General features: G+C 38.6%; 2 protein-coding genes across 2 annotated transcripts; both read right to left on the bottom strand.

Moving 5' to 3' along the window:
* Window positions 1–9532: 9532 nt before the first annotated feature.
* Window positions 9533–9913, bottom strand: LOC138870736 (uncharacterized). The gene has a single exon (XM_070148571.1). It carries the CDS (start codon window positions 9911–9913, stop codon window positions 9533–9535), a length of 381 nt encoding a protein of 126 aa, XP_070004672.1.
* Window positions 9914–9917: 4 nt separating this feature from the next.
* LOC138870735 (uncharacterized) lies at window positions 9918–11008 on the bottom strand. The gene is made up of 2 exons (XM_070148570.1): window positions 10551–11008; window positions 9918–10473 (listed from the first exon to the last, which is right to left on the bottom strand). Exons 1-2 carry the CDS (start codon window positions 11006–11008, stop codon window positions 9918–9920), a joined length of 1014 nt encoding a protein of 337 aa, XP_070004671.1.
* Between the last annotated feature and the right edge of the window lie 1141 nt (window positions 11009–12149).

Here is a 12149-nt window from a genome sequence, read left to right as displayed (position 1 = left end):
AACTTTCATTGTGTTTCTTCTCAAATTTTGTCAAAGATAGTCGATCTGGGATGATTTCCAGATTGTATTGGAAATGGTATGCGAATGCCTGTGCCAGGTCATCCCAGGTGTACCATCTCCCATGGTCCTGGCGTGTATACCACTCCAAAGCTGATCCGCTTAAACTTTGACTGAAGTAAGCCATCAATAATTCATCCTTTCCCCTAGCTCCTCGCATCTTGCTACAGAAACCCCTTAAGTGGGCCACTGGGTCGCCGTGCCCGTTGTATAGGTAAAATTTGGGCATCTTGAAGCCAACTGGTAATTGTACATTGGGGAATAAACACAAATCTTTGTATGCTACACTGACTTGCCCACCTAATCCTCGCATGTCTCTGAATGATTGTTCTAGACTCTTGACCTTCCTGAGCATCTCTTCTTGTTCAGTATTTTTGGCTGGCTTGTCAATTTCGGTTGGGAGATCAAAACGAGGAGCAGTTGAATGAATTTTGGAGGCTTTGAGGGTGGGCTATGGAGGGTAATATTGGTTGTCCTGGGCCTGGAATATAGGCTCACTAGGAGATTTGTGGAATGTAGCAGGGGGAGGTGCTACGAAAACAGGAGTCATAGGTGGAGGAAAATATGGAACTGGTTTCGGAGGTGGAGACTGCGGTGTCTGAGAGGTGGTGCCTCGGTAGTGCTGGTAAATGGGGAAATTTGGGGATAATTCAGTGGTAATATTATCCTGAGTTTGGGTCATTGATGGAGCAGGGTTATTTGGGTAAGATGGGGGTAACTGTCCTGTAGACCAGGCTTGGTACATCTCAGCCATTTGCTGCTTGAGTTTAAACATCTCTTCTTTCATTTTCCCGACATCCATCTCCTCTAGCTCCATACCTGTGTCAACATCTGGGATAGACATACTTTCGGGTATTGGTCCTTTTGATCTTGTGTGATAATGATAATATGCCAGTATACTCTTTAGAGAAACTAACTGCTTGAATTCTGAAAATGAACAAACTTGTTAGTTTTGAGAGTTTAACACATATATAATCACACGTTGAGATGCAATGCTCCTAGACAAATAATCCCTTTCTATTATGCATTTGCTCGGCTGCTTGTGTCGTCCCAGCTTTCTTGAAATTTTTATTGTTATTTAATTTTATTTTATTTATTATATTCCTTTTATTATGGTGGTCGAATCTTATAGAGATTGCCTACGTATCATGCCCCCGCATGAATCAGACCTTGCGTAGTTCGGACTAAAGGCAATCACTTTTATTCATTATACAAAGATGGAATTACATTTGAAAACTTTAAGAAAATGGTTTGAAACACACATACTTAAATAAAAATACAAGATACAACTCTTAACATCTCACAACGTGCCCCACTTTCCACTTGTGTTGTAAATTAATAGATTATTTGCTCAATGTGGGGCTTGACCTGGATGACCTCCCAGCGTACGATACATCCTTTCCAACTCCATTGCTAGATGACGGGAAAAAATGGGTGCATGCTCTGTGAACCTTTCATAATCCATTCCTTTGCAGTTTACGTAACTTTGAGATGTGTAGACCGCCAGGTCGTGGATTTGTGCCCTGAAATGTTGGAGACGTTGGTCTTGGTTCTGTAATTGCTGCTGACGAGTGGTGGCTATATCTCTGACACGGTTTTCACGATCTAGAGCTGATTCTAACAGAGCTCGGAGTCTGGCCTGCTCTAATCTTGCTTGCGATCTTTCCCTGTCGAGGTCTGCTTGTTGATGTTCTCTGTTGCATCTTCTTGCCTCTTCTAGTTGTGCACGAAGCTGGTCTTCTGATCGCATCCAATAGTCTTTTTCCTTCTTGAATTGTGCCTTGTCTTTTTCGGATTGCCTATCTTGGCGTTCCTTGTTAGATCTGGCTTCTTCGTTTAATTGTTGGATCCTTTCTTTTGCTTTGCTCAATGCCCTTTCGTTTTCCGCAAGAATGGAATCATAATCTTGCATTCTTTCAAAGAGATTGGCGATGGTTTTTTGATCCTTCCAGCTCCTCTTTGGCGTTTCAGAAACTCTTTTCATTTTTTGGAATCGAGCATGAAGATTTTCATTCTCACAAGCTAGACTCTTCTTCTCGCCTTCGGCTTCTTGTGCTTGCAAATCTTTCTCCAAACTGAGGCTTCTCAGATTTTCTTTTAGGGCATGGATAGTTGCTTTGTACCCTTTTTCCTTTTCTCCCCAGATCAACCGCTCTTGGATTTTATCATTGAAGTTTTGAACATGGGGTCTTTTTGTTGGCCTTCTTAGCTCAGGCTCTGGTACATCATCCACGCGAGACCGTTTTTCAAACCACCTTGCATATCCAGGATTTATCTCACCCTTTGTAGTGTCTGGGACTTGAGTATCACTTTTCAAGTATCGACATCCATTCCACATCTGCTGAAGTAGAGCCTCGGGAATAGTGGCTTCTGGGTGTAATTCGATTACTTGCATACTCAAATCTTCATCATCAGGAACTACTTGATATCTCCCTAGTTGTCTTAGGACTCTTAGTGGCGCATACGGCTGGATGCTTCTCAATCCCAATAGTAGCAGATAACTATTTGAGGTTGACATGTGTATCACTTCCCTCATCGGGAGCCATCCCAAAGTCCATTCAATCTGATTTGCCGTTAAAGCCTTTAGATGAGATACCCATGCTTCTATCCCTTCTGGAGCCTGATAATTTTTTATTCTTTCCTCATAACTCTCGATGCAATTATCATTGTTTGACCCATACTGTATGATCTTGGGCTGTTGTTGGAGATGTTCAATCACCCACATTTGCAACAAAATTTTGCATCCTTCGAAGACTTTTGCTCCTGATTTACATAAAGTCAAAGCCCGATAAATGTCTGAGAGAATGATGGGGACAAGGGTGTGATTTTCTTTGGTGGTGAGGATTTGCACAACTTTCGCGGTGCGAATATCAATTGTTCGCTCTTTGTTTGGGAAGATCATGATTCCTAGAAAAGCCACCATGAAAGCAAAGCGACGGTGAATCTGCCAAGTGTCTTTGTTTTGCTTGTTAGTAAGGCCTTTCTCATGAATTTCGAACACATCTGTCTTTCCGAACCTTGAATACAAAAAGTTGAAGGAACAACATCCATTGATGACATTGCTTTTCTTGATTTGACTGCTGATATTCAGAAGACCGAAGAATCGATGTACCGAAGGAGCCTTTGTGAATATCAGGCTTTGATTTCTTAGACTTCCGCCAAAACCAGCATATCCAGCTATCTCCTCTAATGTAGGAGTAAGCTCGAAGTCAGAGAAATGAAAGACATTGTGAACAGGGTCCCAAAAAGTTACTAACGCCGCAATCAGATCATCACGGGGTTTAACTTTCATAATATCCGTGAGATTTCCCAAATGCTTGACGACCCATTTTTGACCAGCTTCGCCTAAATCATACCACCACATTTGAAGCTGAAATAGAAACTCTTCTGTATTCGTGGATGGGGGGTTTTGCGTGGTGCTCATTTTGTATCTGAAATTTAATTTAATAAAGTCAAGACTCATTTTGAAAATATACTCTAAAAAAAATCATTTTCAAATTTTTTTTATTTATTAAATACCTTTATTTCAAGATTTAAAACTATTTTTTTTTTTGAAATTTTTAAAACAACCCATTTTATTCCTCTCTTCTCACCATGATTTCATTTAAGCTGGTCAACAAGCATGTTCGAGGCAAATGAATGCACAAGTAGCAAGTAGGATGCATCAGGATGGTCTTTTTATTTCGGGTTCACCTGTCCTAGACAGACCCAACCCCTGTGTTGAGTCTCCAAGGCCAAATGTACATGATGCAAATATACGTTCCTACTAGGGATCCGGTACATGGCTGAGTTATTCTAAGTGAAAAATCTGAGGTTGATTGTTCTAAACCTGGCTTACCCAAACGGACAGTTTGAGCCGAAGCGGGGGCAACGTACCGGGATAACGAAAGTCTATCCGGCCTAGTTACTTGTCCGAACTCCGTCTTATTTGGTATGACTTTAACAGAAAGGTGGGCCACGCGCACGTGTGCACCATAAATTTAGAAGACTCAGAAAGAAGGGGTTTCGTAGCAGTTGTATATATTCACAATTCAAATAATATTAAAGCGGTAAAAAAAACATTTAGCATGTTAAGCATATAAACAGTTGAAAATCATATAGTAAATAAAGCCAATTATCGCAGTTATTTTAAGCTTGAATTCTTTAAACCCTGAACCAGTGGTTCTGGGTTATAACACTAAAGTCCCCAGCAGAGTCGCCAGAGCTGTCGCACCTCCTTTTTACCGCGCCCGGGGGGGGGGGGTGCAGGGAGTTTTCTCCAATTAAAGGACAGTCGAAACGGGATTTGTTTGTTTGTTTCAGAGTCGCCACTTGGGAATTTTAAGGCATCCCAAGTCACCAATTTTAATCCCTGAATCGAGGAGAATATGACTCTGTTTATTATTCTGCGAACCAGAAATCCTGAGTAAGGAATTCTGTTAATCCGGAAGAAGGTGTTAGGCATTTCCGAACTCCGTGGTTCTAGCACGGTCGCTTAACTATTTTTATTCTTGGCTTATCTTGATTTTTACATATATATTGCACGATTTTGTCACCGCTTCCGTTTATTGTTTATGACGAATTACGCGTACGTATATTCGTATTATATACCTTTTATAATTACAGAGGATCGTGCCACGCATACGTGTACACAATAAAATTGTCCATGTTATAGTTTTTATTAAAAAATCATATGTTCGAAATTTAAAATAAAATCAGGAACATCATCACCCTTGTATTTAGACAATGAACTACACATCTCGGGTTATACGAAATTATTTTAACATCCTTGGAAAAATCCTTTTCTTAAATATTCGCTCGAAATTGCGCGTACACATAATCCGAATTTGCTTTTTAAAAATATAGTCAGGGTACGCGAACGCATCCCTAATTGCGTAGAATTTTTTTGTAATAATATTATGGATTTTCCACAAAACTGTTTATTATATCTACACATTTTTATATGAAATTCCTGAAAAAATCACATTTAGGGGATGCCTTTAAATTCTTTTAAAAGAATTCACAATTTATTAAATATTGCCCATCGACTATAATTTCCGAGTATAAATTATATCCATCCACACTATTCAAATTCGAAGAAAAGAATAAAATATGATTTTTAGCAAATACAACATATATATATATGCCAAAGAATGAATTGTATATGAAACTAACAAAAATGATGTATGAAGGGAAGAAGTAATTTTTTTTTTGAACAATTTTTCATTATTTATTTAGTGCAAATTCTATTTCTAATTGCCATTGATATAAAGTGTTGCAATTTGTACTTGTACATCTCATCTTATTCTCATATGTTTGCTTTTAATCTAATAGGCCTAATTATTTTGTTAATTCTGCTTATGGTTGAACGTAAGATATATATAATCTAACCGATTTGATTCTCAATTTATGTGAACCGTTGCTAAATACTAACATTCACATTGTAAAATTCCTAGGCCATTTGTTATTAAGAGAGAGAGCAAATCTACATAATTGACTTAATAAGATGATATTGCATACAACATTATTCGTCATATTTTGGCATTTGCAACCATAGCAGAAGATACTAATGCAACTTTCGACTATTGATTATAATCATAATCACTACTACGCCATATATGGACAAAATGCAACTAACATCATCTAACCTTAATCCACAACCAAACAATCGAAATACACTAACCATGCATTTTCTTGATATTTCAGAATACTCTATACCTGATTAACAATGTCATAGGACTTAACTAATAGCCAACTTCGTGCCATGTTCCCTATCTTAACAATTCAATCATAACTATACTTTAATGAAAATTTAGAAATTAACCTTGTTACAACACTTATACAGACTTCAATAAAGGACATTTAACTTACAGTCATCCTGTCAACATATACTACTTATTTGATCAAGAAACAAAACTGAATTTTTAACTAAAGAGCTCAAAAGAATAGAAGATAGTATTACAACTCAAACTTTATTTATTGTCATGTTGAAACCCATCACAACATAAGTTTAAAAGATATGTACCTGGCAATGAAGGAAGAAGGAGTTAAAATTTCAGCAGTAGCAGTAGTAACAAATTCAGCAGAATAGCAGTATTTCCACAGATTTGAGCAATAATAAGACCTGAGGAACCCAGATGCACAGTAACAGTATTCTTAAAGAAATTTCAGATTTTAACTGAACAATGGAATCAAATAAATCCGAACAGATTCAACGAAAGAGCAATATTTCAGATTTCAGTTTCTTTTCTGTTTCAAATCCCTATTTTTCTGATTTTTCTGTTTCTGCTGTTGTATCTGTGTGTGTGTGTGTGCGAATACTCTCTTTTGGTTTCTTTTCTGTTTCTTCTTCCTCTTCAGATTCCGAGAGGAATCTGATTTTCTGTTTGATTTTTTCTTTTATCTCATTCTAGGTGTATTTTTCTTAAATTCTCTCTCAAAATCTGATCTAAATCTCCTTAAATCTCTCTGAAAATTGACCTCTAAAATTCTGTCTGAAAACTTATTTCTCTCTCTCAATTCCCTCTTAAAATCTGCTTTAAAATCTGATCCTCAAATCTCTCAATCTCTTCCTATATATTTTTTTTCAAATCTGTTGGCCTCCTGTACTTATACAGGTCTGGTCCTATCTTTTTAAGTGCTGCCTGGACCCCCTTTCTTCTTTAAAAATCATAAAGTTCCATTAAAACTGCTTTTTAATACTTTAAGTGATCTTATCCTGATTTTAAGCAGCCCCATTACCCTTTGTTCCCCATTATCATCTTAAACTATAGCCATTAACATTCCACTTTCAGCCCACTATGCTATCATATTACCCTCACTATTCTGTCCCAGAAATACCCTCAGAAATCCTACTGTGATTACTATTATTACTGCTGTCAAACTTAAAATCTAACAATATAGATTTTTTAAAATCTGTTCAAACCTGATTATTAATCTGATTTAAGACAGCTACAACCAATCCTAAAGTTTTGGACTGAATCCTAACTAAGAATGTAACCTTCTAACACAATTACATCTAATCAACATTTGTAAAATCACACTGAATTCAACATAACAATTTAAACAGAACTTCAACATTGAGTTAGGATCAAACAGATACAGGAGCACTGTCAATATACTGACAATGCCCTGAAACTTAATGCTCAGAAATCAACACACATACAACATCCATTTGATGGATTTTATTGAACTATAAACAAAGATGACTTAATTAACGAGTATTAATCAAACTGATTATCAAATAAGAAACAACTGATTACAACAAAATAATCCATCCGAAATAGGTTGTTTCAGTCAACATTTTCAGAAACAAGATTCATAATACAACTAATCGACGAACTTAATCGAGTCGATTACACACATTGTACATAATCACAATCAACAAAAACAATTCACATTTAGAATCAAGTAGACGGGTAGGAGACAGTATAACAAAATTGACTAGAAAATTATGAAAAATTAAACAGACTAATGAAACAAATATAGAATACACGTAGAATACACATAAGAAACAGAAAAATTACTTCTGAACCTTCAAATTCATTCCGACTCGAACTCAACTTGGATTCGGACTTTGTTTGAAATCAAACAGACCTTAGTCGAAGTATTTTCCACTGAAAATACTTCAACTAAGGTCGATTAAACCTCAATCTTTATTTAATTCAGGAAGAATCCAAAAGTCTGGTATTTCTAGGGTTCCTGAAGATTCGATTTGGGACTTAACCATTTCTGGTCAGATTCGAGGGGAACCAACAATGACACGAGGGTGAGGGAAACCTAGGGGTGATTTGGTGTTAGTTTAGAACAAATCTGGGTAAGTTCTTGTTTGGTCCGAACCTTCAAAAGAAGATTCGAAGAGTTCTGAGGGGATTCGAACCAAACAAACAATATATCCATACCTAGGGTGGTTAGGGGAAGCTATGGTGTCGATTTGGGGCTGTTTAGTTTAGATCTGAGCTTGGCTCGAATCTTCAAATGAAGATTCGAGAACCTTCAGGAAGATTCGAGCCAAGTGGCTAGCATATCTGGATAGAGGATGTTCAGGGGGTTCTAGGGTGTTATTTTGGTGACCGGCGGCGTTGATGCCGCCGGGTTTCAGGCGATGGGATGTTAGGGCGGCTAGGGTTAGGGGTGGGTTTGAGGAAGATGATGATGAACAGTGGAGGGGGGGTGTTCAGTTAGGGGCCGGGGTAGGGGTTTGGGCCTTATATAGGGGTGGGGTGGATTGATCTCATCCGTTGGATCAATTAAGATGCACGGTTGAGATCAATCCACTTAACCAAACGTTGTCGTTTGGTTGAAGTTTGGGGTCATGGGTTGAACCGGGTATCGGATCGGGTAATGATTACGGGTTAGGTTCGTGGGATCTCAGCCGTTGGTTGGCTTTGATCCAACGGCCACTGATAAACTACGACCAAACGCTGTCGTTTTGACTCGTTTGAATAAGACCGGATCTGGGCTGTTTGGATTGGGCTGTGGGGGGGGGGGGGTAACTCGATTTGGGCCTGGATTTTAATCCAGGTCCGAGTTTTATTTTACAACTTGTATTTTTATTTTCTAATTTTATTATTAATCATTAAAATCTTAATTAAAATTATAAAAACAAAAATTACCCTTCTAAAAATATTAATTACCTTTTAACAATTGTTTAACACACAGACCAAACATTAATCACACAGTGAAATATTAAAACTAGAACAGACACATATTTTTGTGATATTATTTTTTGAATCAATTATTAAATGCATAATTAAATCCTAGATATGCATGCAACATATATTTTTATTTTATTTTTCATTTTATTATGACAACGTAAACATTTACGTACATAAGACAAATATTTAACAAACACCACGCAAATTCAAAAATCACACAGTAAAAGAAATTTATTTTAGTTTTGATTTATTGTGGAATAGTTTTCGTAAGGCAAAAATCACGTGCTCACAACACTTCAGCTTTTTCATGTTAGAATTTTGAGGGTCCTCCTCAAAATTCTGCCCCAGGTTGGTAGATGATCCTTCGGCCTTTTGCCAACATTGTTGAACCTTCCTCGTAATTTTGAGAATTCTTCTTAAAATTCTGTACCAGTTTTTTAACCAATTTCTGACCATCTCGTATATGTTGGCATTGGCTGGACTTGCTCCGGAATTTTGAAGGTCCTCCTCAAAATTATGCCCCAATTTCTGATTTTAGGGGAAATAGAAATTTATTATGATATGACCGAACCCATAAGGCTGCCTACGTATCCCCTCTTAAACGGGAATCAGGTCGAGCGTAGTTCAATTGCATCAGATGAGGAAATGTAAATAGTCTAAGCATAGTATCTTTTGACTGCATCTGAATTGATTGGTTTTGGTCAAATTTCTCCATCCATCTCTGGAAGTATGAGTGCTCCTCCTGTTACCACCTTGTGAACCATGTAGGGATCTTGCCAGTTGGGAGAGAATTTCCCGCCGGTTTCATCTTGATATGGGAAGATCTTCTTCAGTACTAGCTATCCTTGTGCAAATTGCCTTGGTTTGACCCTTTTATTGAAAGCCCTAGACATTCTGTTATGGTAAAGCTGGTTGTGACATACTGCGTTCATCCTTTTCCCATCTATAAGGGCCAATTGTTCATAGCGGCTCCTTATCCATTCTGCATCGCTGAGTTTAGCTTCCTGTATAATCCTTAAAGCAGGAATATCTACCTCGACCGGGATGACCGCTTCAGTACCATAGACCAGCATGTAAGGAGTTGCCTCGGTTGATGTGCAAACTGTAGTGTGATATCCCAACAGAGCGAAGGGTAGCTTCTCGTGCAATTGTTTATGGTTTTCTGCCATCTTCCTTAGTATCTTCTTAATGTGTTTTGTTGGCGGCTTATACGTCTCCATTCATCTAAGATCTATAGGCTGTGGAATTATTGTGCTTGATTTTGAAAGTTTCACACATGGCTTTCATCAGATCACTGTTGAGATTGGCGGCATTATCGGTAACAATGGACTCGGGAACTCTGAATCGGCAAACGATACGATCCCTGACAAAGTTTGCGATGACTTTATTGGTTACACCTTTGTAAGATGCAGCCTCTACCCATTTTATGAAGTAATCAATGGCTACCAGAATAAACCTGCGTCTGTTTGAAGTAGTGGGCTCAATCCGACCAATGACATCCATTCCTCTAGCATCGAATGGCCAAGGTGAGCTTGTTGCATTGAGCTCATTTGGTGGCACTTTTATCATATCAGCGTGCAGTTGGCATTGGTAGCATTTGCAGACATACTGGACGCAATTTGTCTCTATGGTCATCCAAAAGTAACCTGCCCTAAGTATCTTCTTAGCCAAGACAAAACCAATTACATGCGGGCCACAAGTCCCAACATGTACATCCTCAAGTAGTTTAGAAGCTTCTTTTGTGTCGACACATCTTAGCAATCCCAAATTGGGAGTTCTCCTGTACAAGTTTCCTCCATTGTGGAAGAAGTGATTAGATAATCTCTGTAGTGTGCATTTTTAGTGTGGTTTGCATACTCCGGATATTCACCTTTCGCCAAATACTCCTTGATGTCATGGAACCAAGGCTTTCCATCCGTCTCTTCCTTGACGTGAGCATAATACGCTGACTGATTGTGAATTCTCACTGGGATAGGATCAATGAAATTTTTTTTCGGATGTTGTATCATAGATGACAAGGTGGCCAATGCATCGGCAAACTCATTCTGAATTCTGGGTACATGCCGAAACTCTCTCTTTATGAACCTCTTTCTCAATTCTTGCACATGGTGAAGATATGGCAATATTTTAGAATTCTTGGTGGCCCACTGTCCTTGTACCTGGTGCATAAGAAATTCTGAATCACCAATTACCAACAGCTTCTGGATATTCATGTCGACTGCCATGTTGAGTCCTCGTATGTAGGCTTCATAATCTTCCATGTTGTTGGTGTAGGGAAATCTGAGTTTAGCAGATATCAGATAATGTTGACCCATTTCTGATACCAAAACTGCTCCATTGCCTACTCCTTTAAATTTGCAGCTCCGTCAAAGAACATCCTCCAACTGTCGTATGCTTCGGTAATATCTTCTCCTACGAATGACAATTCTTCATCTGTAAAGTACGTTTTCAAGGGTTCGTATTCTCCTCCCACCAGATTTTCAGCAAGATGATCTGCCAATGTTTGTCCTTTGACCGCCTTTTGAGTTACGTAGATGATATCGAACTCACTTAATAGTATCTGCCACTTGGCCAAATTTCCAGTCGACATGGGTTTCTAAAATATATACTTTAAAGGGTCCATCCTGGATATGAGGTATGTGGTATAGGCACAAAAGTAATGCCTCAATTACTGAGTTGTCCAGGTCAAAGCACAGCAAGTGCGTTCCATCAGAGAGTATCATGCTTCATAAGGTGTGAAATTTTTACTCAAGTAGTATATGGCTTGCTCCTTTCTCCCTATCTCGTCATATTGTCCCAGAACACATCCGAAGGCTTCATCCAATACAGATAGATAGTGTAGCAAAGGCCATCCTGGTTCTGGCGGGACTAGAACTAGTGGTGTGGACAGGTACCCCTTGAACTTGTCAAAAGCTTTCTGACAATCCTCGGTCTAGCTTGTCTCGGCATCTTTCCTCAGCATCTTGAAGATAGGTTCATATATGACTGTGGACTGTGCTATGAAGTGACTAATATAGTTGAGACATCCTAGGAAGCTTATCATGTCCTTTTTGCTCCTAGGTGGCAGTAACTCCTGAATAGACTTGACTTAAGAAGGATCTAACTCGATCCCTCGATGGCTGACGATGAATCCCAATAACTTTCCTTCGGGAACCCCGAATGCACACTTGGCGGGGTTCAGTTTCAAGTTGTACCTCCTTAACCTGTCAAAGAACTTTCTCAAGTTTGCTATGTGATCCGCGACCCTCTTGGATTTGATAATGACGCCGTCCACATACATCTCTATTTCTTTGTGTATCATATCATAGAATATGGTTGTCATGGCTCTCATGTAGGTAGCCCCGGCATTCTTGAGACCAAATGGCATTATCTTGTAGAAGTATACTCCTCATGGTGTAATAAAAGCTATTTTTTCTGCGTCATCTTCATCCATCCAGATCTGGTGATAACCCGTGA

The sequence above is a fragment of the Nicotiana sylvestris genome, chromosome 6, assembly GCF_000393655.2.
Source record: "Nicotiana sylvestris chromosome 6, ASM39365v2, whole genome shotgun sequence".
In the NCBI taxonomy this organism is placed as follows: domain Eukaryota; kingdom Viridiplantae; phylum Streptophyta; class Magnoliopsida; order Solanales; family Solanaceae; genus Nicotiana; species Nicotiana sylvestris.
Note: the sequence above shows the minus strand (reverse complement) of the source record. Positions and strands in the feature narration are given on the sequence as shown.

Coding starts and splice junctions, on each gene's coding strand:
- LOC138870736 (XM_070148571.1), bottom strand. CDS start 9,913: ATGGAGACGTATAAGCCGCCAACAAAACACATTAAGAAGATACTAAGG.
- LOC138870735 (XM_070148570.1), bottom strand. CDS start 11,008: ATGGGTCAACATTATCTGATATCTGCTAAACTCAGATTTCCCTACACC. Junction 10,474..10,550: donor GCGAAAGGTGAATATCCGGA/GTATGCAAACCA, acceptor AAACTTGTACAG/GAGAACTCCCAATTTGGGAT.